General features: G+C 36.2%; 4 protein-coding genes and 1 long non-coding RNA gene across 11 annotated transcripts; 1 reads left to right on the top strand and 4 right to left on the bottom strand.

Moving 5' to 3' along the window:
* The first annotated feature begins 27 nt into the window (after nucleotides 1-27).
* LOC147923468 (uncharacterized) lies at nucleotides 28-1,534 on the top strand. Its single transcript, XR_015586892.1, has 3 exons — nucleotides 28-190; nucleotides 957-997; nucleotides 1,225-1,534. It is a non-coding gene; the product is annotated as an uncharacterized LOC147923468 (long non-coding RNA).
* Nucleotides 1,535-1,987: 453 nt separating this feature from the next.
* Nucleotides 1,988-3,558, bottom strand: LOC104756627 (small ribosomal subunit protein uS13z/uS13y/uS13x). The gene is made up of 4 exons (XM_010479245.2): nucleotides 3,326-3,558; nucleotides 2,969-3,129; nucleotides 2,487-2,675; nucleotides 1,988-2,259 (listed from the first exon to the last, which is right to left on the bottom strand). Exons 1-4 carry the CDS (start codon nucleotides 3,326-3,328, stop codon nucleotides 2,154-2,156), a joined length of 459 nt encoding a protein of 152 aa, XP_010477547.1. The 5' UTR covers nucleotides 3,329-3,558; the 3' UTR covers nucleotides 1,988-2,153.
* A 167-nt stretch (nucleotides 3,559-3,725) lies between these two features.
* On the bottom strand, nucleotides 3,726-10,311 carry LOC104756625 (protein GIGANTEA). 4 transcript variants are annotated; one of them, XM_087495521.1, is made up of 15 exons: nucleotides 9,872-10,311; nucleotides 9,391-9,700; nucleotides 9,203-9,274; nucleotides 9,053-9,107; nucleotides 8,819-8,961; nucleotides 8,453-8,727; nucleotides 8,299-8,354; nucleotides 7,885-8,122; nucleotides 7,622-7,772; nucleotides 7,208-7,417; nucleotides 5,566-7,083; nucleotides 5,373-5,441; nucleotides 4,827-5,045; nucleotides 4,642-4,734; nucleotides 3,726-4,276 (listed from the first exon to the last, which is right to left on the bottom strand). In XM_087495521.1, the coding sequence occupies exons 2-15, from the start codon at nucleotides 9,481-9,483 to the stop codon at nucleotides 3,959-3,961; spliced, it is 3,510 nt and encodes a 1,169-aa protein (XP_087351647.1). In that variant the 5' UTR covers nucleotides 9,484-9,700; nucleotides 9,872-10,311; the 3' UTR covers nucleotides 3,726-3,958. The 4 variants fall into 4 exon arrangements, with proteins under 4 accessions (XP_087351647.1, XP_087351650.1, XP_087351648.1 ...); XM_087495524.1 differs by having other exon boundaries at nucleotides 7,208-7,409; nucleotides 9,391-9,654; nucleotides 9,872-10,281; XM_087495522.1 differs by having other exon boundaries at nucleotides 9,391-9,654; nucleotides 9,872-10,221.
* A 3,455-nt stretch (nucleotides 10,312-13,766) lies between these two features.
* On the bottom strand, nucleotides 13,767-16,987 carry PAB3 (poly(A) binding protein 3). The gene is made up of 7 exons (XM_010479240.2): nucleotides 16,398-16,987; nucleotides 15,346-16,127; nucleotides 15,181-15,258; nucleotides 15,003-15,092; nucleotides 14,600-14,902; nucleotides 14,310-14,525; nucleotides 13,767-14,165 (listed from the first exon to the last, which is right to left on the bottom strand). Exons 1-7 carry the CDS (start codon nucleotides 16,708-16,710, stop codon nucleotides 13,950-13,952), a joined length of 1,998 nt encoding a protein of 665 aa, XP_010477542.1. The 5' UTR covers nucleotides 16,711-16,987; the 3' UTR covers nucleotides 13,767-13,949.
* Nucleotides 16,988-19,698: 2,711 nt separating this feature from the next.
* On the bottom strand, nucleotides 19,699-21,879 carry LOC104756623 (uncharacterized). Of its 4 annotated transcripts, none has more exons than XM_010479237.3 (9): nucleotides 21,589-21,879; nucleotides 21,446-21,497; nucleotides 21,272-21,345; nucleotides 21,088-21,189; nucleotides 20,740-20,883; nucleotides 20,582-20,633; nucleotides 20,312-20,385; nucleotides 20,141-20,230; nucleotides 19,699-19,938 (listed from the first exon to the last, which is right to left on the bottom strand). In XM_010479237.3, the coding sequence occupies exons 1-9, from the start codon at nucleotides 21,720-21,722 to the stop codon at nucleotides 19,890-19,892; spliced, it is 771 nt and encodes a 256-aa protein (XP_010477539.1). In that variant the 5' UTR covers nucleotides 21,723-21,879; the 3' UTR covers nucleotides 19,699-19,889. The 4 variants fall into 4 exon arrangements, with proteins under 4 accessions (XP_010477539.1, XP_010477540.1, XP_010477538.2 ...); XM_010479238.3 differs by having other exon boundaries at nucleotides 19,699-19,991; nucleotides 21,589-21,860; XM_010479236.3 differs by having other exon boundaries at nucleotides 19,699-19,987; nucleotides 21,589-21,859.
* Nucleotides 21,880-21,893: the final 14 nt, after the last annotated feature.

The raw sequence follows: 21,893 nt of genomic DNA, 5'->3' as shown, positions 1-21,893 counted from the left end.
GAAACGGCGACTACGACCACATCGCCGATGGATCCTCCTCCGCCGCGAAACCCTATCCATGATTCCGATCCTGAACCAAACACCGTGTCGATTTCTCCAAGCGACGAATCCTCAATCCGCGCTAAAGCTTCCACCTTCTTCGTTGAATTGCGAGCAGAGAGGAAGGAATCATCAACAGAGAAAAAAAATGGTAAATTTGCTTCGTCTTTCGTGAATTTGAGTTTTCGGGATTTGATATTATTGTTTGTTTTGGTTTGACCTAAGTCTTCTTCTAACAAAGGTTTCTTCATTCTTCGTTGATTTAGTTTTCTGTAAGCGATTGGTTATAGGGGTTTCTTCTTTCTTCTAACACATGGTAACTTTTTCTTCTTTTATGTTTGGGAATTTAGGGTTTGTTCGATTAGCCTATGCTTGAATTGTGTGTGAGCTTGAATTGTTCTCTTTAGTGGTTTATCTAACCAGTAGAAAAAGGTGTGATTTTGATAATGGTTTGACATTATCTAGAGATGTAACCACTGGGCTTAGTCTCTCGCTCTCGCTAGTTTCTTGTTACACTTCTGTTGCTCGCTGTTGCAAAATATCACTTATGGAACTGATGAATTAGAAAAAGCTTTAATGGTAGGCTCTTGCAGATGTGTTTTAGCCATCATCACTCTTTAATTATTTTTCCTAGTTACATTTACCATGACCAAGCTTGAGAAGCTTTAAGGTGATATTGATTAAATTGACAAACGCAAAGGGACAGTTTAAAGTGATATGTTTTGTAGCTAGTGTAGTGCTGATTGACATGTTTTTATTGAGATTGCTGCTTATATACTGCAATTTCTCAAGTTTACTCTCAAGTAGAAGAGATTTGCAATTTGTTTCAGTTGTTTTAAGCTTTTTTTATTGGTATATCTTTGGCACTTGATGATGGTATTATAAGCTTACGGATTTGTGCAATTTGCCTTGTGTAGCTTTCAGTGAGAAACTGTTTCATCAGAGGATCCGTGGTAAGGTACGTGCAGTTACCTAAAGATGGACTCAATGTTTTTAAACTGCTCCTTCTCCTTATGTAGAACTAGTAGAAATCACTGAGTTACAAAATGAGGTTTGTCTTGGCCTTAACATCAGTTTCCTGAAACCAACACAACGTTGATCTGTGATACATACATTGCCCCAATATTCTATGATACATTTCAATGTGTGATGATGATATGGCAATGAGAAATGTACCTCTGGCAGGTGATACATATACCGCATAGGCTCATCAGTGTACAAGTTTTTATTGTTGAATCATAGAGCTTACCAGTGGGGGAATTCAAAGCAAATAGTATTGCTTAGTCTGCGGCATTTACAAGTCTATTTGTTTACACAATTGTGCATCATCAATGTGATGAACAACAACTCCTCCCCCTCCCCCAAGAGTTCGAGTTTGTTTTTTTTTTTTAAATTTTATTTACAATGTTTTTTTTGTTTCATAAAAATATGGCATTGTATTTTGAATTTTAATAAAATTTTTATAAGTTTGCAATTAAAATGTTATTTTATAAAAGTTTTAAATTGTTTATAGTTCTAAAAAAATATTATATTATTAAATCTTAAGATCTTATACCTGTTCTCCCAATAACTAACTTCTTAACAAAAGTTCTTAAGACCTGATCTTACAATATTTTTACAATATTTCTCCTCTAAGATCACCCTCACCTGATCCCCCTATAAACATGCCCTAACATTAACATGAATTGAAAATACATATTTAATTCCCAGTCTTTTAAAAGTTACTGATAGTGATTAAACCCCGATAACGATGTATCTTGCGCATGATAGCGACATCCCCTTTTGCCTGACTCAACACACTTTTTTACTCACTATTGTAAATTTCTATGTATGGAAGTATGAAACTATGGACCTTATGTTTTGTTGGTAATATTGCTTTGTTTCAAGCAGATTTGAAGCTTCAAAGTAACAAAGTTGATTTGAGGGGAATATAACGAAGAGAGTAAAAGAGGAACGAACATAGTTTTCTGATTTGAATTATATATTGTCAAAAACTAAGACCAGTCATTTGATGAAACAACAACACCTCTTAAACTATCTCTTCTGCCAAAAACAAGACAAAAACAAAGCACCAAGCTCTCGTCATTGAGTACAACACAACCAACAAACTCTCTTTAACGCTTCTTCGAGACACCGACAGTCTTTCCACGGCGTCCGGTGGTTTTGGTGTGCTGTCCACGTACACGCAGACCCCAGTAGTGCCTCAGACCACGGTGGTTCCTGTTTATTACATTAGAGTCACAACCTCAGTCAGAACTACTAACAAACTTCTATTGATTGAAAACAACATGATAGACGATAATACAATGTAATTCAAGTACATGATCAGAGATAAGAGTGTATAATTATTATCTTCTCCAATATAGACTTTATGGCAGGTAAATGACCTAACCATTACTATTTACAGATACGGTTACTAACGATCACAGAATGTGTAGTGTGTTTACCTGATCTTCTTGAGACGCTCAAGATCGTCTCTCAGCTTCATGTCAAGAGCATTGGAAACAACTTGGGAATATTTCCCATCCTTGTAGTCCTTTTGCCTGTTCAAGAACCAGTCTGGGATCTTGAATTGGCGAGGGTTAGCCACGATATTCATGAGATTGTCAATCTCAGCAGCACTTAGCTCTCCAGCCCTGAATATTCCAGCCACAACAAAGAAAATACATATTAAGGAATAAGGATACCAAGATTATATGACAGTAGACCAACTTCTTCAAGAATTTCACTAAAACTTGTATCACATTTCTTAGAGCATATTAAACAAACCAGACAAAGCAAAGTTCAATTTCTAGTCATAGATCCAGCTACATCTTCTATTGAGTACTATAGAGTTATACAAAACTTCTCAAAAATCACAATCCCTATCAACAATAATAGAATTCACAAGTTACTGAAAGATACACGCTAGAAAACGAAGGAAACGAACCTCTTGTTCATGTCAACATCAGCCTTCTTGCACACAATGTTGGCCAATCGCCTTCCAATACCTTTGATCGAGGTCAAGGCAAACATAATCTTTTGCTTCCCATCGACGTTAGTGTTGAGCACACGCAAAATGTGCTGAAACTCCTCGTTTGCAACTAGAGACTACACACACACACAAACGCACCAGCAGAAAACAGATCCGTCAGTAACAATCGTGAAAAGGAACACAAACCTTACAGCTCCAACAACAAATCGAATACATAACCAGCAAAGAAAACTACGCTGATTGAAGCACGATCAATCGGGAGAAACAGAAGGTAATCGAGAGAGGAGGAGAGTATAAGAACGATGAACGTACCATTTTTGGATGCCGAGAAAGATTGCGAGAGGAGGATGAAGCTCTTTTACAGACTCTGGAGGCGCCACCACAGCGTTAGGTTAGCTCTGTTATATGTTATAAGCGGCGTACTACTTTAGGGTTTTCGAACCTAATATGAAGCTCTCCCGGTTAATGACTATTTTACCCTTTTAAAATTTTCGATATCCCAATATTTTTGTTTTCATGTTTTTTTTTTTTGCGTCGACTAAACCAATCATCCTCCGGTGTTGTAACCGGTCAATTTGACAACTCTAATTTAGAGTCTCTAAATCACAGCAATCATATTAATGAACGAGAAGACGAAATCATTCCATACAACTTGAAAAAGAAGCTATATACATATATACATTACGATTTAGATCCAGTGAAGTCAAGGAAAAAAAAAAAGGTTGAGCTACTTCATCATTTAAAATGTACAAAGAAGAGGTCGAGTTATATAAGAACCCCGAGCGATGGCAAATCTAACGCCTGTGGGAGTGATTGCGTTAGTCACTCATCATACATATTACATACAACAAGCTATTTATATTCTTCTTGCTCTACTACGTCCAAATATTTTTTTTTGTCTAGGAGCACTAAAAATTACCAAAAAAAACAAAAGTGGGACGCTTGTTATTGGGACAAGGATATGGTACAGCCTAATTCTCGAGCCGCCGTGTCAAGAAACTGAGTAGGCATAGTTGTGGAGAGCAAACTGTGAGCTTCCCAGTTCAAGCATTTTTGGATGTCGGCTTTCCAGTCTATTGTGGCAGCGTTGAAGAACCGATAGGACGGGCTATGCATTCCGTTCTTCTCTGTTGTTGGCAGTTTTGGAGTTACCTTAATAGGTATAGAGCTTTGGTTCATGATGTCTCGTAGTACTGACGTGCTTAAGGCACGTACATGTGCACTTGGGTGTGACAGGCACCGTATTGTTGCTGGTAGACGACACTGCATAGAAGCAAACAGATGTGAACAAGGTTAAGCACAGTCCAATTTTGATTCTCCACAACTGATATTAATGTTAAGTACTTTGGTAACTATATCTGACTCCCAAGCAAGCAGTACCCTAACTTTTAAGAGAAAGTTGTAGCAAAACTAAAGACAAACTTGCAAGAGGAACATTTGGAAAAAAATGGTGACTTAGGCAAAGCTAAGAGAGGGATTAGAAACCTAAAGTTCCCTCTGCTCACAGGTTGTTTCTAAATGAGAGAGTTCTACTCATGGCCATGGGTATGTGAAAGCTGATATGGACCCCACTACTGATCATCTACAATGGACAAACAAAACCATAGGCCTGTTCGATTCATGCTTACCTTCAATAGATTGGATAAACCGTCAACCACTGCTAGTCCAGATGGTCCCCAAGCTAGCACCGGCTGTATTGCTCTTGCAGTGGCTTCAAGTAGCTGCAAAATTTTAAATACAGTGGAATCAGAAAACCGATTTTCACTCCAGCTCGAGGAAGGGCATTGTAGAGCAATCTATAAAAGTGTAGTACCTCGAGTTGGGGTAATGTACAAGCTTCTCCATCAACAAGCATTCCATCAGTTGCCCGCAGAAGAAGATCTGATGCACTTGCCAGAATCACCAGTGACTCAGGCCTGTCATGATTGCGCATGAGTTCCACCAACACTTTGACTATACGTTGATTGATTTTCCACATTTTTTGGCCTTCTTCGTCATATTTGGCGATCCAAGGCTGCAACTCTCTCTCAGCCTGTAAATAACACAAGACCAGTTCAGATAGACAGACACTAGAGCATAAAAGTACATCCCTCAATATTTAAGCTTCAAACAAGCCATAATCATTTTATACTGATATTTTTTTCCTTATTTACTATCTGTGACATATTAAAACAAGTGTTGCAGAAAACTTTCCAGCTTAATATTTTTATAATCTGCTATTCTACTCATGAGAGATTAAATCGAGTGAATCAAGCATAATATATCGTGACACAAGCCACATATTTTCCGCAGTTCTTCATTTTTACACACATGTCGCGTTCCTAGCAAATTACATAATATAAGTCAGAGAAATTTGGACCTGAAGAACAACTGCTGCAGCTGCTTTTGCTGGCGTTGCAGATACGACATTGCATAGCGCATCAACAACCTGGTATATTAAAACTATGATCAGTCAATGAAGTTGAGCCCCATGAGAACTAAGATTAGTGAAGAATCAAAAGAATATCGAGGCAACTGTAAGTGAGCTGGGAATTAGAGATGGTGCGGTTTACCTGTCTCCATCCTTGTTGCGCAGAGGTGCTTTCTGCGGTGGGTTGGATTTCAGGAGCAGCAATCAGTTTGTGCCATAATAATGAAACAACGGAGAAAGACAGCTCCGGTTTCTCTGCAAGCACTGACCTCAAAAGTTTTTGTGTACCACAATAGAACCCTGCAAGTCTATCAGCTGTGAGGAAATTTGCTAGATCAGAAGCATCCAAGAGGAATTCTTTGATACCCTTCTCCGAGGGTCTTCCTGATCCTTCATCTGAATGTCTAGCAAACTTATGGTTGCCTCTTGGATTCATTTCAGTCCGTGAGGCAGATGTCACCGCTGTATCAAAGCATGAGGTGTTTTGTTGTTTCCAGTTTAAACAGGTAAGAGAGTCCTTCTGAACCGGTGAATTCTTAAGGTAGGCTTCTAAGGGTTCAGCTTTGTCAACAATGGATGCAACAACTTTGCTGTGAACATCAATGAGGTTATATAATGATGACGCTCGTTTATGAATTTCCTTGTCCCACTTACATCTCATCAACCCAGACAACGCATGCGTCAAAGCCTTTGAACGTCTGAACAGTTCGGAAATATGAGCTGCAACCATGGCCGCAGCAACTATCTCACTAGAACTGTAACTCCATGGAGTCCCCACAGAAGACGGTTTCAATGAAAATAGTGCCTCTAGAATTGCCAAAATTCGGCGTGTATGATTAATTGCCGAGTCAATCCCAGCTGCATACTCGTTAGATGACCCATTTAACTTTACAGGCTTTGTAATAGTTTTAGCCATGGCAGAACTGGAAAAGTTTCCCCCTCCAGACATCAGAGGGTACAGCTGAACCTCACAGGCAAGAGCACAAACCGCAGCAAGAACGTATGAATCAAATGCTGCCACAGGTCCCTGTCCTTTGACATTCCTACTTTTACGGTTAGTTTGACTGTTAGATACAGGTTGATTTGCCTCCATATTTTCGGTAGTACTAGCATATTCGCTTCTCGGTCTCTTGCTACCACTAGACTGTGCTTCATGGCTAACACATACAGTCAACACAACAAAAAGTAGGCGTGATGCTAATTCCACACCAGCGCATGCTTCTAAAAAGAGAGCATGGACCATAGAACGAAGCTCAGCCATAGCAAGGTTTTTGGTCGCTGATCTTGTCGTAAAACTCGATCTAGCTTTTCTGGTATGGTCCCTGGAAGATTCAGGCGGAAAAGTTCTACTGAGGATTGTTTCCACGGTGGCAACAAATATTTTCATCAAGCATGCTTCCGAAGGACTCCCTCGTGGAAGATATTCAAGTACTTTGAGTAGTGGAATGTATAGATTCCATGACAAGATCGGAGGTTGCAGTGGGGAAGCAACTATGATTTCGGGAAGATCAACCGCTGACGAATTTAAAGGGATCAAACCGTAAGCAGCTTCCCATATTGTGCAAATCCTCCACTCAACTTCAGGACCATGAGCACAAAGCATAGAGGCAATTCCTTGGGCAGTGGCTTCAATGGTTGCTTCTGCTGCAGGAACTTCTATCTGTTGAGAAATACAGACTTGAGAAATTAGTCAGTTTCGATATAATTTTCTAGCAGAGCGCCGCGCACATATCAGAGATAAGTTGGTGGAACAGCAAAGAATTTTTTTTTAAAAAGAACCATGCCTGCTTTCTGTAATTTGAACTGTAGCCACCAATAGGCGCGTGCTGAATTTCTACTCCCTCAACTTGACTTAGCGGAGGAAAAAGCAGTGCCGGCCGAGAGAGTATGCGGAAAAGCAAAGCGGCTGCAGCATCAGCAGCAACACCTGCCCTCATAGACATAGCAATTCCTATTGCACGCAAGAAGTGCAAATGCATCCAGTTCCTGGGTAGCTACACCAAGAAAGAGAGTGTGATCAAACCTTCTTTTTGTTTATGACATATCAAAGCTAACATTCTTTAATAGGAGCTGATGATATCCATTGATGAAATTTCAAATGCTCCCACATACTGTAAGCCAGAAAATCTCATAGTGTGGATCAAGGGCCACAAATAGCTTTCTGGAGAGTGATTTAAAAGAATTCATATTACGCTTACCCTTACACCAGATGCATAATCTTCAGCAGCTCGAAGGAGTTCCACAAGCTGTACAGCAGCATCAAGTGCATCTGGAGCCCAAGACGGTGGTGCTTCTAAGAGTCCAAGAAGAAGTCGCTGAGTAGCACTTGGAGTTGCAAGGGCATAATATCTGACAGGAAAGTGAGAAACAATTCTGATCAGGGACTCGAGAAAGCACAACCTTAAAACTAGCAACAGAGTCGAATAAACCCCAACTGAAAGGGTAAGTTCAGAAACAATACCTATGAAACAAACGTGCATATGGCTCGAGAGCTGGAAGGCCAGCAACTAGATGCTCATCTAAGGATGTAGTTGGGGGAGGAAGAAGAAGTGCAGGGACAGCAACCGCTGTAAGTGTAGCAGTCTCATATCGAGCAACTTCATCATCACAAACACTCAGTATGACACCAGCTCCATCAGCAACAGCCCATCTTGGCGTCGAAGGCATCAGTTGAGGATGTTTACCTGATCCTCGAGAAGCTGTCAAAGTAGGACAACGTGAGAGTTATAAGAAGCAACTCAAAACGCATTCCATAGCCACAGGTGATTGATTCACATCTATAAACGAAATGATAGAACAATTCTATTGATAAGATAAGAAGATTCATCAAATATCCAGGTCTGGGGGATATTAACATGAAATTATTTAAACTTACCAATGGTTGGCGGCTTCAGCTCTCCAGCAGCATATTTTCCCATTACACCACTACACCTGTAATGTAAGCAACATTTTGTAGTTGTGAGTAAGCAAAATAAAAGAGTGACGTCGGCGCATGAAAGCATCAGTAGTAAGTAACACAGTCTACTTACCATCGGAAGTAGTCACTTCTTATACCGAGAGGAGCAGCAAGTAGTATATCACTAATCCATGGAGACAAAGGCCTTAAAGGTTTCCTTTCATGGTGTGTCGGTGATACAGCCTTAGTCTCTGAAGGCGGAGGAGAACCACTAGTTGTAGCTTTGCTCAGACAACTTCTCTCTGTTTCTCCATTTTGCTGCTCAGTCTTATATATGGGACGATTGTAATGAGTCAAAATGCGAAGGATTTCTCCGCATGCCAAAGCCCATTGCTCCGAATAGTCATTCTGCTAGGAATGAGAACATGTCAGCATAAAATGGAAGTGATAAAAAGATAGTTTTGGCTATACAAGAAATGTTGAGAAACTATATAAATACCTCACTACTTGGGCAAACTAAAGAAATGAAAGAGGCAAATGGATGAGCTTCCTTGCTGTACACTAATGAGCCATCAATGAGACATGAAATGATTGGAAGAATGACTGCATGACCATGCTCCGGGTGATGCAGGACAAACATTGCTGTTCATCAGAAAACCAAAATGTCAGATGGGACATTCACAACAACAACAAGAACAACAAAAAGAAGAAGTGCTGAGATCTAAGTTCATACCCAACACATCGTCCAAAAGTCGCTTCTCATCTGATGGATACTGATGCCGGACCAACTGATACATATATACATTTACAATTCAATCAAAACGTCACTAGTGATAAAATAATCTTTACTGATTAAAGCATCATCATAACACAAATAAAGTACCTCAGCAATGTCATCTGGGAATTGCTCTGATGTGAATTGACCAAAATATTCGACATAAGCAACGACTTGATCCTAGGATTAAAACAACACAAAATCAGCAATCACATACAATATATCAAAAAAAAAAAAAAAAACCGCAGGCTCAGTTTCTCAATCATATATCTAGCTCTGAGCTAAAAAAAAACCACCTTATGTTGTTGAGGATCCCGTGGAGGAGGCCATAACACGGAAGAGAACTGAAGACCATCGATCCACCTCTCAGATGAAGTAGCCGCCGTCATCACAGAAGACGAATTTTCAAATAACACAAATCTCTCTAACTCCTTTTAAAGAGGCAACAAAAGCGCACTACTACTTCTACTCTTGATCTTCCAACACCTTTCAATACGTCGTAGTTTTTAACATTCGCCAGCAAGAACAAACACCTTTCTTTTATATACTACCCCAACACACTGTACAAGTAGTAAATCGAAGAAGCTGAGTTTATAACGCTTCTTCCTGTAGATACATCAAACAATTCAACAGGAAAAAAAAAAAAAATTCTCAATCAGATTAGACAAGACGAGATGTGTGATACAAAAAAAAAAAGTTTGAAAAATCAAACAACAAATCTAAGATGAGAAAAAAAAAAAAAAAAAAAAAAAAAAGGCAAAGAAGAAGAAGAAAGACCTGCAAGGAATCTTCCTATGAGATTGTTGTTGATTTATCTCAAACTCACTTTGCTTTTTTTCTAGCTTTGAGGATATTTTTTTGAGAGATCGGAGAAAAAAAAGATTCTGAAGCAAAAAAAAAATACAGAGAAGAGATTTGAGAATGTGGTGGTGGCCTTTGGAGAGGAAGAGAGAGAGAGAAAGAGATTTGGAGAGGCTTCTCCACTCGGTTTAAGATTTTCCCGTCCGGCTGACGTGTCATCGATATTTCCTACTAGCCTTTTGCCACGACCCTTTTTTTTTTTTTTTTTTAATGCGCCCATTGGAAGTTTGGAACCATGGCACATAACAACATACCACCACCATCCTGGCTAATCACCTACATGTCCATTCCATATACACACTATGGTTATAAAAAATTTACCATATTGAAGGTATCTATCTATATGATTCATCCTCGCTTTCACGCAAACGCTCGTGCTTTTTAAAAAAAATTATAATCACAATTTGAATTTAAATGTGTACAGTATATTGTATGTTATTAACAAAAATTGCTTAAATGTTTAAATAGTAAATTTTTAATGTTTGATTTACTCTAAAGTTTTGAGGTAAGTTTGTGAAAAATTATGGTTGTTTTCAAATAGAACTAGAGAGATTCACAGTATGGCAATATTTGGTAAAGAAATTGGACAAGTAGTAGTAATCAGATATTTATTTTATTACATTTTAAAGGTTTGGTGGTCATGACTGTATTATTTTCCTTTTTCCTTAAATTAAGTAAACTAACATAACTTCTCATGTGATTTGCCTAAATTAGTTAATTACTTTCAAAACAAAAACTAGTGACATGTGTCCACAGATATTTTGGAAAGAGCTACGTTCAGATGCTACGAGGTGTTACGTACACCTTCTAATTTTCCGACCGTCGATTCAGTAACGAGTGAGTCCCACCCACACAAAATTCCTTTTGGAAAGTTTCGGGCAGCTTACCCTGAAACAGTTTCGAACCGTCCGATGGCTGTAGATCAACGGGTAGCTTCTGAGATCAGCCCGTTGAGAAAATATCTAAATGGGCCTCACACACTCTCTTCTTCCTTTAAGATACTTATATATTAAAATATTTCCCCCAACTTGTCCTACTCCATATAAACAAGTTGAACATAACTTAGATGACGTGTACCAATCATAATGGAGCAAGAGATCTATGGACGTTGATCTTCCTCCTAAAACAACAGACGTGGCGCAATTAGATGCGAGCAATATATTGTTAATGATCTCCATACGATTCCCCTGATTGGTCGTGTCCACTTGTGTTCTGTCTGGATGGCTTGGCTGGCTGGTTGTCTGAACATGGTAACATAACTGGGACTTTTTCTGTCGTTATGTACCATGTATCTCATCGGCTCAAACCATACGTGGAGAGTTATGTAACTGGCCTGGTGGTAATAATTACGGTTATAGGCATTTTTTATTTTTTGTGTACTAATTAATTATTATATATTTTTTTTCATCATTGAATCGACAAAGCCCGATTCATAGCCAAACCCTATTACGCGGGGTAACGCGACTTAGTGGAGTCAAACTCCGGTGGGATCGGTTACAGAGATGGTGCTGTAACCACTTGACTAAAGACACTTCCCCTAATTAATTAGTTTTATATAAGAAAACTTATTTACTTCTCTTTTTTTTAGAAAGGGCTAACAAATATTAACTTACAACAAGCTTATAAAACTGTTTTAAGGAGAAATTACTGATTAGAAACTAATCAAGATGGTGAAGTGTTACATTAATGTATCATGCTGATTAATGATTATAGTAAACGCGTTTCGAAGTTAGCTCAAATTTTGGTTTATGTTTTTACCATTAGCTTAAAAGACATTAATTTTAAGAAAGCTACTTTGCCTACTTTTTAAAAAAAATATTGTAAATATAACATTTTAATACCATGCATGCTTTTTATAAAGTAACATTATGGTGGAGAAATTTTTATAAGAGTTGTATAACTTTTTCGAAAAGTCGTATTCTCAAATTGTAGACATTTCGCTAAATATATTATATGTTTAAGTTATAGTCCAATGAATTGATTCTTTGGTGGTTTAGCAAGCGAGATATTCATTACCCCTTTCATTGTCAACAAAACCTTTAAAATCCCATTATTTTTTCTTCAAGTTATTACTCTACTATAAAATTTATACAATATACAACTTTCTTTTTCGACTTTGACACAAGATACTTTTATTCACAGAAGGACCGTGACATGCATCAATCAATTTACTATAAGAAAAAAAAAATTGAGCATAAAACGCAACCTCGAACAACTATAAGCTCAAACTTGATTTACTCATTCGGTTATGCTTTAAATTTGAAAAAAAAATCATTGATATATATATATATATATATATAAGTGTAGTAAAGATGACTGATTAGAGAGATTTTTTTTTTTTTTTTTTTGTCACTGTCATCCGATCATAGTTCAGATGTGGTGTTAACATAAAATACTCCCTGACCTATCATAATTTTATTTTTATCTCAACTCAAAATAGATACAAAGATCTAAAAATTTTAAAAACTGTCAAATACTAGAAACAAAGAAACCCTATACTACGTTAATCTATTTCGACGTATCAAAGAGAAAATGAAAGTGGATGGAACAATCTAGAATCGAACAATGAATGGGAAAGATTAATAATAAGTAAGCTGATTAAAAATATGTAGAAGGTGACTGAAGTCAACAAATGATGAGGCAAACAAAAGGGTCGGCTCGTGTAGCTCCAATGAGAAGGGTCAGACACATTTTGGACGGTGACACGTATCAACCCCACTCACTCTCTTCTATCATTTCTTAAAAAATCTTCTTGTGTGCTAAAGCAAGCATGGTCAATTTGAAATTAGCATTCATGTTGACTTTTTAATATCTTTTACATGACCAGAGCAGAGATTGTTCATGTACCATCCCAAAAATAAAAAATATATATAAATGAATATTATATGCAAAACATGAGTTTTTTCTGAATAAATTAATTATATTAGATTCTTGTTGTGACTGAAAGTATATTCGATCAACATAAACCATTCTTAACGTCATATCAAACATGTATTTTGAAGTTGAAATGTGACAATCATTGAATGGCTTGTTCCAATTATAAAAACATAAAAGAGTCTCTTCTTTATATAATTGAGAGAGTTTCCAAAAGAGAGTATGTGTGCATATAATTGATATCAACCATGTCGAATACAAACCACAAATTTTGATGTAGGACAAGGACACATTCGAATAAATTCATTACTGTATACACTCACATCTGGATTCCTGTCAGTATATATCACTGTACTGCTACCAGCCTACCATAATCGAAGGCGTTGTCCCTTGTTGCTGACCATACTACGGAACAACCTAATTTTCAAGTAGAGTTGGGCAATTGGAAATTTGATTCTTTTCGATTCATTTTCTACCAAAACATCAGAACATATACAATTTGAAGTTCAGGTTATAAAGAAAAAAAATAATAATCAGAACATCTATCATTCAATCATTCCCCCCCCCCCATCAATAACATGCACTACGTAGGTGGAGTTAGTACGGGTGGTACGGTGTTGCATCGACAACTCTATCATCACTATATATGTCGCTACACGTGCATCCTGGTCATACCACCCAATCATATTCAGACCTAATTAACGAGAATAGATAACACATTCGTGAGAAAAAAGAAGAAGTTAATTTCAAGCTAGTCTAAGACGCACACTAACAAGATCCCTTACTCAAAGATAGCATGGTCATGTTGATTGGTCGGACGCGGTAAAATTTGTGTTCAAGGATCCATTTGGAATTTCCACGTTAGGCAGAAGATTTCGGAGGTCGTTGATTTGAACAATTTAATTAGGAATTCCAATTAAAAGTTCACTCAGATTAATTTCTAAAACGACTAATCGGCTAATTGCAGATTATTAAGAAATCTTCATTGTCCAACTAAGTTAAAAGACACACAAAAAACATAAACTAAGTTGAAAAAAAAAACACTGCTAAAAAAAAAGTGAAGAAAGACTCGATAACAAAACTAAAGAAAAAGCAGAGTTCAGCAAAAGCATTGCAAGTTTCAGTCGGTGGTAGAGAAACCAAGGTCATGATCAGGTTGATCAACAGATAGCCTGAGAACATCCAAAGCCTCAGATACTTTAGACTTGAGTGCCTCTGGTGACTCCATCAAATGCAGGATCTCAGCTTGATCCATCTCCAACAACATTCCTGTGACTTTAGCCACGTGAAGTGGTTCATGCCTTTCCACAAGTGGGTAAAGTTGCTCTCCAAGCATCTGTGCCAAACCAATTATTATAATATTTAAATGAACAACTAAATATGCTTTGTATATCTTAATAAACTATAGATAAACCAAAGTATGTAAAAGCAAATGAAAACAAACAATGAGTTAGCTGAGATAGAGAGAAAAGAGGCAAACCCGAGTACGGTCAGCTGGACTAGCAGAAGCTAAGGAAGAAGTGAGCTTAGAGATTGGAAGGAGAGGAGCTTTCTGATGAGAGATTGAAGAAGCATCTCTTGGCAAAGGCATGATTGGAGGCAATATACCTTGCGGAACACTCGAATCCATACCGTTCCTCCCGTTACTCGCCCCGTTCATATATCTCATTCCCGGGGTCGGGTTACGGTGCATAAGCTGTCAATCCAATATCAGTTTCATGATTTTTCGAAACTATATATAACAAACTCTTTTTTTAGTTATAAACATACTTGTTGTTGTTGTTGGATGTGGTGCTGCATGTTAGTTGCACCTCTCCTGAATCCCATACGAGGACCGGTCTGAATTTGTCCTCTCTGAAGCGGATACGGCATGATGAAATTGCCAGGACCAGAACCTGGACGCATCCCTGGGATGAACTGAGGCTGGAAACCGTATCCAATGGGCTGGGACGGGACTAGACTTGTTCCGTTCTGGCCTACGTACATGTGTTGAGGTGGACCAGGCATTGGTCCACTTGGCGGGTGATGGAACCCCGACATTGGCCCTGGTGCTCTAATCTGAGAAAACAACGCCTAAATACAAAAACAAAACGTACGTATATAGTTACAACTCACAACACATACGATAACAAACACATATCTTTTTAATATATGAAAAGAAAGGTTAAGAGACCTGTAAGTGTGCTCGTCTATCTTCTTTCCGCTGCGCAAGAGCTATGTATAGTGGTTTCCTTCCTATCATCTTCCCATTCATTTCACTCAGCTGCATATTGTCATATGTGTTCATCTCATAGATTACAAAAGAGACCAAAGATAACAGAATAATATACAACAGAGCTTTAGAAACTCACAGCTCTTAAAGCTTCTTCAGGGTTGGAATAAGCAACAAAACCAAATCCTCTGCTCATTCCTTGTGGATTAAGCATAACCTACATTTAGTTAGGGGAATGTGTCAAAGAAAACGTAACATCAACAACAACACGAATGTATGGATTTATAGTAATTATAGTTATTACCTTGGAAGAGGTTACATTTCCAAACTCAGAGAACATTTCCTTGAGTTTCTCATCATCAACGCTATCATCAAGATTCTTCAAATACAGATTCGCTCCCTGAGATTTCTCAAACCTGTTTATCCTCTCCTGCTCAAACTTCCTTCTTAGCTCTTCCTCTCTCTCAGACTTCTTCTGCGCCCTTCCAACGTACAACACATCTTCCCCTAAGCTAATCCCGTTCATCTTCTCAACCGCGCTAGCGGCTGCATCCGTACACTCAAAGTTCACAAACCCAAAACACCTCGAGGTCCCGCTCTGGTCCCTCATCACAACCGCACTCGATATCACTCCAAATTTACTGAACGTTTTCCGTAGCTCGTCCTCACCAATCTCCTTTGGGAGATTCTTGACGTACACGTTAGTGAAACGTGGTGTAGGGGCGTTTTCATCCCTAGCGCGTTCTTGGCGTCTGATGAAGTGTCCCACGTAGACTTGCTTGTCGTTCATTAGCATTCCGTTAAGCTTGTCAATTGCGGCTTGAGCCGACTCCTCCTTCTCGAACTGGACAAATCCGTATCCCTTTGACCGGCCAGTCACGTCCATTGCCACTTTGCAGGAGAGGATGGTTCCAAAGCTTGAAAACGTCTCGAACAAGGCCTTGTTGTCGATTGAGGCATCAAGGTTCTTGATGAAAATGTTCCCTTTGCCGCTCAATCGCGTGCTTGGATCACGGTTAGAGAGCATGATCCGAATAGGCCTATCAAAGAGGGGAGTGTAGTTCAAAGCCTCCATTGCACGGTAAGCTGCATATATAAATCACGTCAAACATAATATAAATAAGCAATAATAAAATCCTCCTCATTGTGAAACTAGCATCTATGATAGTTACAAGTTTAGTTATACGATGAGGTGGGTACTGAAAGAGAATTTTAAACAAACTAATCACGTTTTGAACAAGTAGATCATAAAATAAGAGACTGATACATCAACTACTTCTACAAATTAAATTAATGTACTATAACCATTTTTCTTAACACTAAGCAATTCAAGTGGTATAGAATTATAGTATTTACCATCATTAGGGTTACTGAAATTGATGTAGGCATATCCCAAAGAGCGACGGTTCTGATCACGACAAACTCTAACCGAGACAACAGTAGCTACATGTTTGAACAAATCAAACAGATGCGCTTCGGTCACTCTCGGGTCCAGATCTCCCGCATAGAGCGACGAGTTCGGGTGGGTTTGATCGGCCACTGCTGCCACCGTCTCTGGAGAGGGAACCGGTACTGAAACCGATATCTGAACCGAAGTTTGAGCTGTCGGACTTGGAACCTGATCAACCATTGTCGCCGGTGCAACACCCGTTGCAACCGCCGCTGCCATGTTGGTGAGTTTTACTTTTTACGAGAGACGATTCGTGAATTTTTCTCGTCTCCGGTAAAAGGAAACAAAAATAACCAATTCTAAAACAAAAATTGGAAGATTTGTTTTCTTTTAGGAGGTTTTAAAGTGAGAAAGAGATTGTGTTAATATATTTTTTTCTTCACAGATTTTAATTTTATTTGTTTTTAGGAAAAATTTTATTCTTATTTTGATTTTTTTTCCTTTTTTAGTTTTCCTCTAATGATCGAGAGGAGTGAAGAGAAGAGATACAAAATCTAGTGTGAAGAGTTGTGTACGTGTATTTATACATAAACTAAGTGTGACCTTTGGATCCGGACAAGTAACGATTTAGAACAGGTCAGTGTTATGTTTTACCCTATTGTTTCGCTTGTGTTTTGACTGATTTTAACATAGGTTTTTATTTTTAATTCCACAAATCAAGAATGTGAAAATTTGTGTGTGGTTCTTTTCTTACCACTTTTTTAGAGTAGAGCTTACGATCAATTTGATTTGGTCGTCGCTAAGATATCAATCTACATTACTATAAATAGCGACATTAAAGTATTTTTGGATTCTTTTGACCAAATATTGGGTTTACGATAGTTGGATTGGTGATATTTATTTAGTTTTAGATTTTATCAGTTTTTTTTAATGAACTAGAGCTTCCTTCAAATATATTTAAATAATGCTGCAAAATAATACATTAAGAAAATCATGGATAATGGAATTCTTTTATAATTTATATAGGATTTTTTTTCCTTGAACATTGGAATTGTTTGGTCTTTAACTTTAAGATTACAAATTCATTTTAAATATCCACAACTAATATATGGATTCATGCTATTTATTAGTCTAGATTGGAGTAAAAGATGGATATCCATGTATTTTTAGGAGTGGAGACTGCGACTCCCAGATTTTGCCATGAATAATGTACCTATTTACATTAGCAATAATAATAGGAGTATAAAACTATTATTGGATTCTTTGACAGGATCATACGGATTATATGATAAACCATATTGAGTTCTTCATATACATAGACTAAATGAGGGGTATACATACATACATTGTCACGTAATCTTTTTAATATATATACTGTGCAATAGCATGGGTTGAACTTTATTTTATAACAAAAATTATGTACATATTTTGTATATTAAAATAATTTGTCATATTTTTTAAAATTTTTTTTAAACAATCTTATCATATAATCTTAACATTTTACATTTAACCCGTCGTCCGTTAGACAGATCATAACTCAATATATCATATAATTTATTACATATATAGAAACATTCTCATCAAATAACTGAAGATTCATTCCTATAAATTATAATTTATTTTGAATTATCTTATGTTTTGACATATGCATTACAAAAATACATTTGTTGAAATCATAAAATCAAACATTTAAACAAATTACTAATATTTTTAAATGATTTTTTTAAATAACACTTCTTAATATTTTTTTAAAATAATAATCTAAAATTAATTTCATCGTTAGACATCCAGTTTAGTAATCACATTTAACTATCGATTTCACCGTAAAACCATAATTCACCTTTTCATGGATTGGAGTTAAAAATTTAATAACAAAAATAATATGAGCATCATATGAGATAATATGTATATTGGTTAGTATTTTAAATTTAACAATAAAAATAATCAGTAAAAAAATCAGTTAACATCCACAAAAATTTTGGAAATCCAAAAATATCCTAAATATCATTCTTCTATATGTCATAATTTCATAAGTAATACTTTTGTCATCAATTAACCAAAAATTCATTCCTATAAACTCATTTTTTCTATTTTTTTTTCAGGTTTCTCATATTACTACATGCATTAAAATTTATAAAATAAAACATGTAAAACTATACTAATACACATCATGTATTGATTTTTTTTAAAGTTCATTATTCTTTCAAGACTTTGTGTATTTAATTACAATAAAAAATTAAATTACAACGATAAATACAATTTATATCTGACTAAAATTATGTTAAATAACTTATGTTATTCTTTTTAACTTTATTATTCATTATTTATTGATTAATATACATGCTTTATAAATTAAGTTTTTGCTTACACATATCAAATTATATTAAAAAGACACAGTTAATATAATAAGCATAAAATGAAAAATATATTGATTTTGTTAGTTTTCTTTTTTTTTTTTTGATTTGGAAAAATATATTTTTTAAAGTAGAAACATGTATAATTTTGTAAATTTAATTAGCTGTCATACTACATTTATAAAAAAAAAATTGACACTTATGTTATTCGTTTTAACTTTGTTATTCATTATTTATTGATTAATATACATGCTAAATAAATTAAGTTTTTGCTCACACATGTCAAAGTTTATTAAGAACACACATATAATATAGTTAGCATACAATGAAAAATATATTGATTTTGTTAGTTTTCTTTTTTGATTTAGAAAATATTTTCTTTTAAATATAAAAATGTAAAATTTTGTAAAATTAATTAGCTGTCATACTACGTTTATAAAAATAAAATAAAAATTGACACGTGTCAACATCTAATCAATATATTTGACACGTGTCACGATCTTGTAAATGAATAATTTTGACATCAAACTTTATATAATAATAATTCTATATGACACAATTAATATATCATATCAAATCTATATCTTAGTATGAATTGAAAATACAAAAAAAAATTAACAAAATATAATTCGCAAAAAAAAAACTGAATCAACATTATTTAAGATATGTTTGTTATTTTTTTAATCTCATAAGTACTAATTTTACCTCATGTCTTAATTAATTATAAATGGATGAAATTTATAAAATAAGAACATATATAAAGATATAGAGACATTCATATCAATTAACCGAAGACTGGAGATTGTGGAGACTGGAGATTGTAATTGTGGCATCCAATGTAGTTACAAAACATGCCATAAAAACAGCCCAATAGTTCACCGGTCCAAGAAAGCAAATATTTCCAGACTTAAAAGGTCTCTAAATCCATGTGTTCTTTAAGTATTCATGACCAAAAATGTTGATTACAAAAGTAATTGCATTTATGCCCAGAGGAACAGGCTACGTTTTGTCACACAATATACAAAAGAAAGCTATGGAACATACAAACTTATAATAGTTTTGAACTTTTGTGGTAAAAGAAGTTAAAAATGAAATCACACAGCTTCACATACGCAAAACCGCAGAATGAGTGCGTTCATACATATCTCCAGCCCTGCGATGACCCATGAGAGTTCACTACTTAGCCTTTAATTTTAACTTTGCTTCCTCCAAACCAAAGATTAAAATGTAAAAAAAAGGAATTACATAAGAGTATATATGTTTATAAGCTTGTTTGAGTATCTAATCAATCTCCTAAGATAACGTTTTTTAAGTCTTAAGAGAAGAAATAATCTCTTTGCATAGTCCTAGCTTACCGATTACTGTTGTTCACCAGAACAAGGTAGAGCGGGTCAAGAGGAGAGAGACGGAACAGTTGCACGACAATGGCTACGCTAGTGCCAACGCTGAAAGAAGTATCAAATAAAACATGAATGAAAAATGTTCTTATCCATCAAGAGTCTTAAGACTTTGAGAGAGAATTGTACCTGCCAAGACCTATCAATAGAGCAACCCATAGAATTCCAATGATCCAACTAGTTTCTTTATAGACAACCCAAACCTGAAATAAAAAGAGTAAATGACTAATGGAAGAGCAAAATATGTAGCAAAAACAGTTATAACAGAGCTTATATAGCTTATAGGCTATTGTTATTAATCACCATCCAAAGCACTACTCTAGCCATTTTGTAGAAAACCAAAAGGAGCAAGAGATGATGATACTTTAGTTATGATGTAGTGAAAGATTTGGGACTTACTGATAATACCGCAACATGAATGTAGAAGTTAACCAATAAAACCACCATCCATCTGTGAAAAAGGTTTAGCCAATGAATTAAAGCAAAGCAAGGGACAGATGATTCAAACACAAAAAAAAAAAAAAAAAAAAAAAAATGCAGAAAGAAATGAAACTCACGGGTATAGAAGCTCCATGTGGAAAGGAGAACCATAAGTCAAGATAGTGTAAATCAAAGCTCCTAGCATCACACATCCTAAAGCACCAAACGCAAATCTTGCAGTGACAACAAGAGAACTCTTGTCTCTCAAACCCACTCCATCCCTAAACAAGAAACACATATTTCCATACATTGAATAAATTGGTCTAGAACTCTCCCACACACTATACAGCAGATAATGAGTTCAGCTTGGAGAACAGAATCATTACTGTAACTCTAATCACATCAATTTATTAAAGAGATAACAAAATGAAATTGAACTCACAACAGAGAAAACAAGTTGAAAAACCAAAATGGGAAACACATACTTGATTGAATCTCGAAGTAACAAATAGTACATAGGATCTTCCGAAGCTTCTTGAGTTGTCAGCTTAAGAAGTTGAAGAAACAGATACACACAGGTCGTGAGGCTGGAAACAAAAGACAAAAAAATTTACAACAAATTCAAGGTAATGTAGTCTATATGATCTTGCTTCAGAATTCAGATGATACCTTCCAAAGATAATAAGCAAAATGGTCCAAAGTATTGAACCAGACCATGTAGACTCCTTATACACAATCCAAACCTGAATTCAAGAAATAAAAAAACAAGTAAAGATTCAAACTTTTAATAAAAAACAAGTAAAGGTTCATCAAGAATTTCTGGAAAGCTAGATATAAGCATACCGCTATAGGTACGATATTGATGTAGAAATCCAAAATTGTCGTAACGAACCATCTGAAATAAAAACGTAACGAAACGAACATGAACAAACATATCTTTGTATTGTGTGAAAATAAAGAAAGAGAGGAGAATTTGGGGGTTTTACGGTGTGAAGACATCATGACGATCAGGTAAAGGAAGGCCATCGGTGATGATGGTGTAGACAAGAGTCCCGAGCATCACACAGAACATTACCGGTAAAAACACTTTTAGTCCGGTTACTAAACTAGTCGTCGCCATTGTGTTAAACAAACAACAGAGAGAGACAGAGAGAAGAGAGAGAAATGAGAGAAATCGAAATAGATTGACGACGATTCAACTGAAATGAATACGAAGGAGCGAAACCAGTGGGGAAGGAAGCGCCACGTCACCCGCCTAATTGCGTAACTGATATTTCAGACCGAACCGGAT

Source organism: Camelina sativa, chromosome 17 (assembly GCF_030686135.1).
Source record: "Camelina sativa cultivar CO46 ecotype springtype chromosome 17, ASM3068613v1".
NCBI lineage: Eukaryota > Viridiplantae > Streptophyta > Magnoliopsida > Brassicales > Brassicaceae > Camelina > Camelina sativa.
The sequence above is the reverse complement of the archived record's forward strand: the minus strand, read 5'-3'. Positions and strand labels throughout refer to the sequence as shown.

Bases quoted from the DNA above. Each gene is read 5' to 3' on its own strand.
- LOC104756627 (XM_010479245.2), bottom strand. The intron at 2,676-2,968 runs GTTCGTTTCCTT...TGGAATATTCAG, and splicing joins GATGTTGACATGAACAAGAG to GGCTGGAGAGCTAAGTGCTG. The intron at 2,260-2,486 runs GTAAACACACTA...TGTAATAAACAG, and splicing joins GAGCGTCTCAAGAAGATCAG to GAACCACCGTGGTCTGAGGC.
- PAB3 (XM_010479240.2), bottom strand. From the start codon at position 16,710: ATGGCAGCGGCGGTTGCAACGGGTGTTGCACCGGCGACAATGGTTGAT. The intron at 15,093-15,180 runs GTGAGTTTCTAA...GACAATATGCAG, and splicing joins CTGAAGAAGCTTTAAGAGCT to CTGAGTGAAATGAATGGGAA. The intron at 14,166-14,309 runs GTTTGCCTCTTT...GGTTTGGCACAG, and splicing joins GTCCAGCTGACCGTACTCGG to ATGCTTGGAGAGCAACTTTA.
- LOC104756623 (XM_010479237.3), bottom strand. From the start codon at position 21,722: ATGGCGACGACTAGTTTAGTAACCGGACTAAAAGTGTTTTTACCGGTA. The intron at 21,190-21,271 runs GTATCATCTGAA...TTTTGTTTCCAG, and splicing joins TTGCTTATTATCTTTGGAAG to CCTCACGACCTGTGTGTATC. The intron at 20,634-20,739 runs GTGAGTTTCATT...CCTTTTTCACAG, and splicing joins CACATGGAGCTTCTATACCC to ATGGATGGTGGTTTTATTGG.
- LOC104756625 (XM_087495521.1), bottom strand. From the start codon at position 9,483: ATGACGGCGGCTACTTCATCTGAGAGGTGGATCGATGGTCTTCAGTTC. The intron at 9,108-9,202 runs GTACTTTATTTG...TATATGTATCAG, and splicing joins TCCCAGATGACATTGCTGAG to TTGGTCCGGCATCAGTATCC. The intron at 8,962-9,052 runs GTATGAACTTAG...TCTGATGAACAG, and splicing joins ACTTTTGGACGATGTGTTGG to CAATGTTTGTCCTGCATCAC.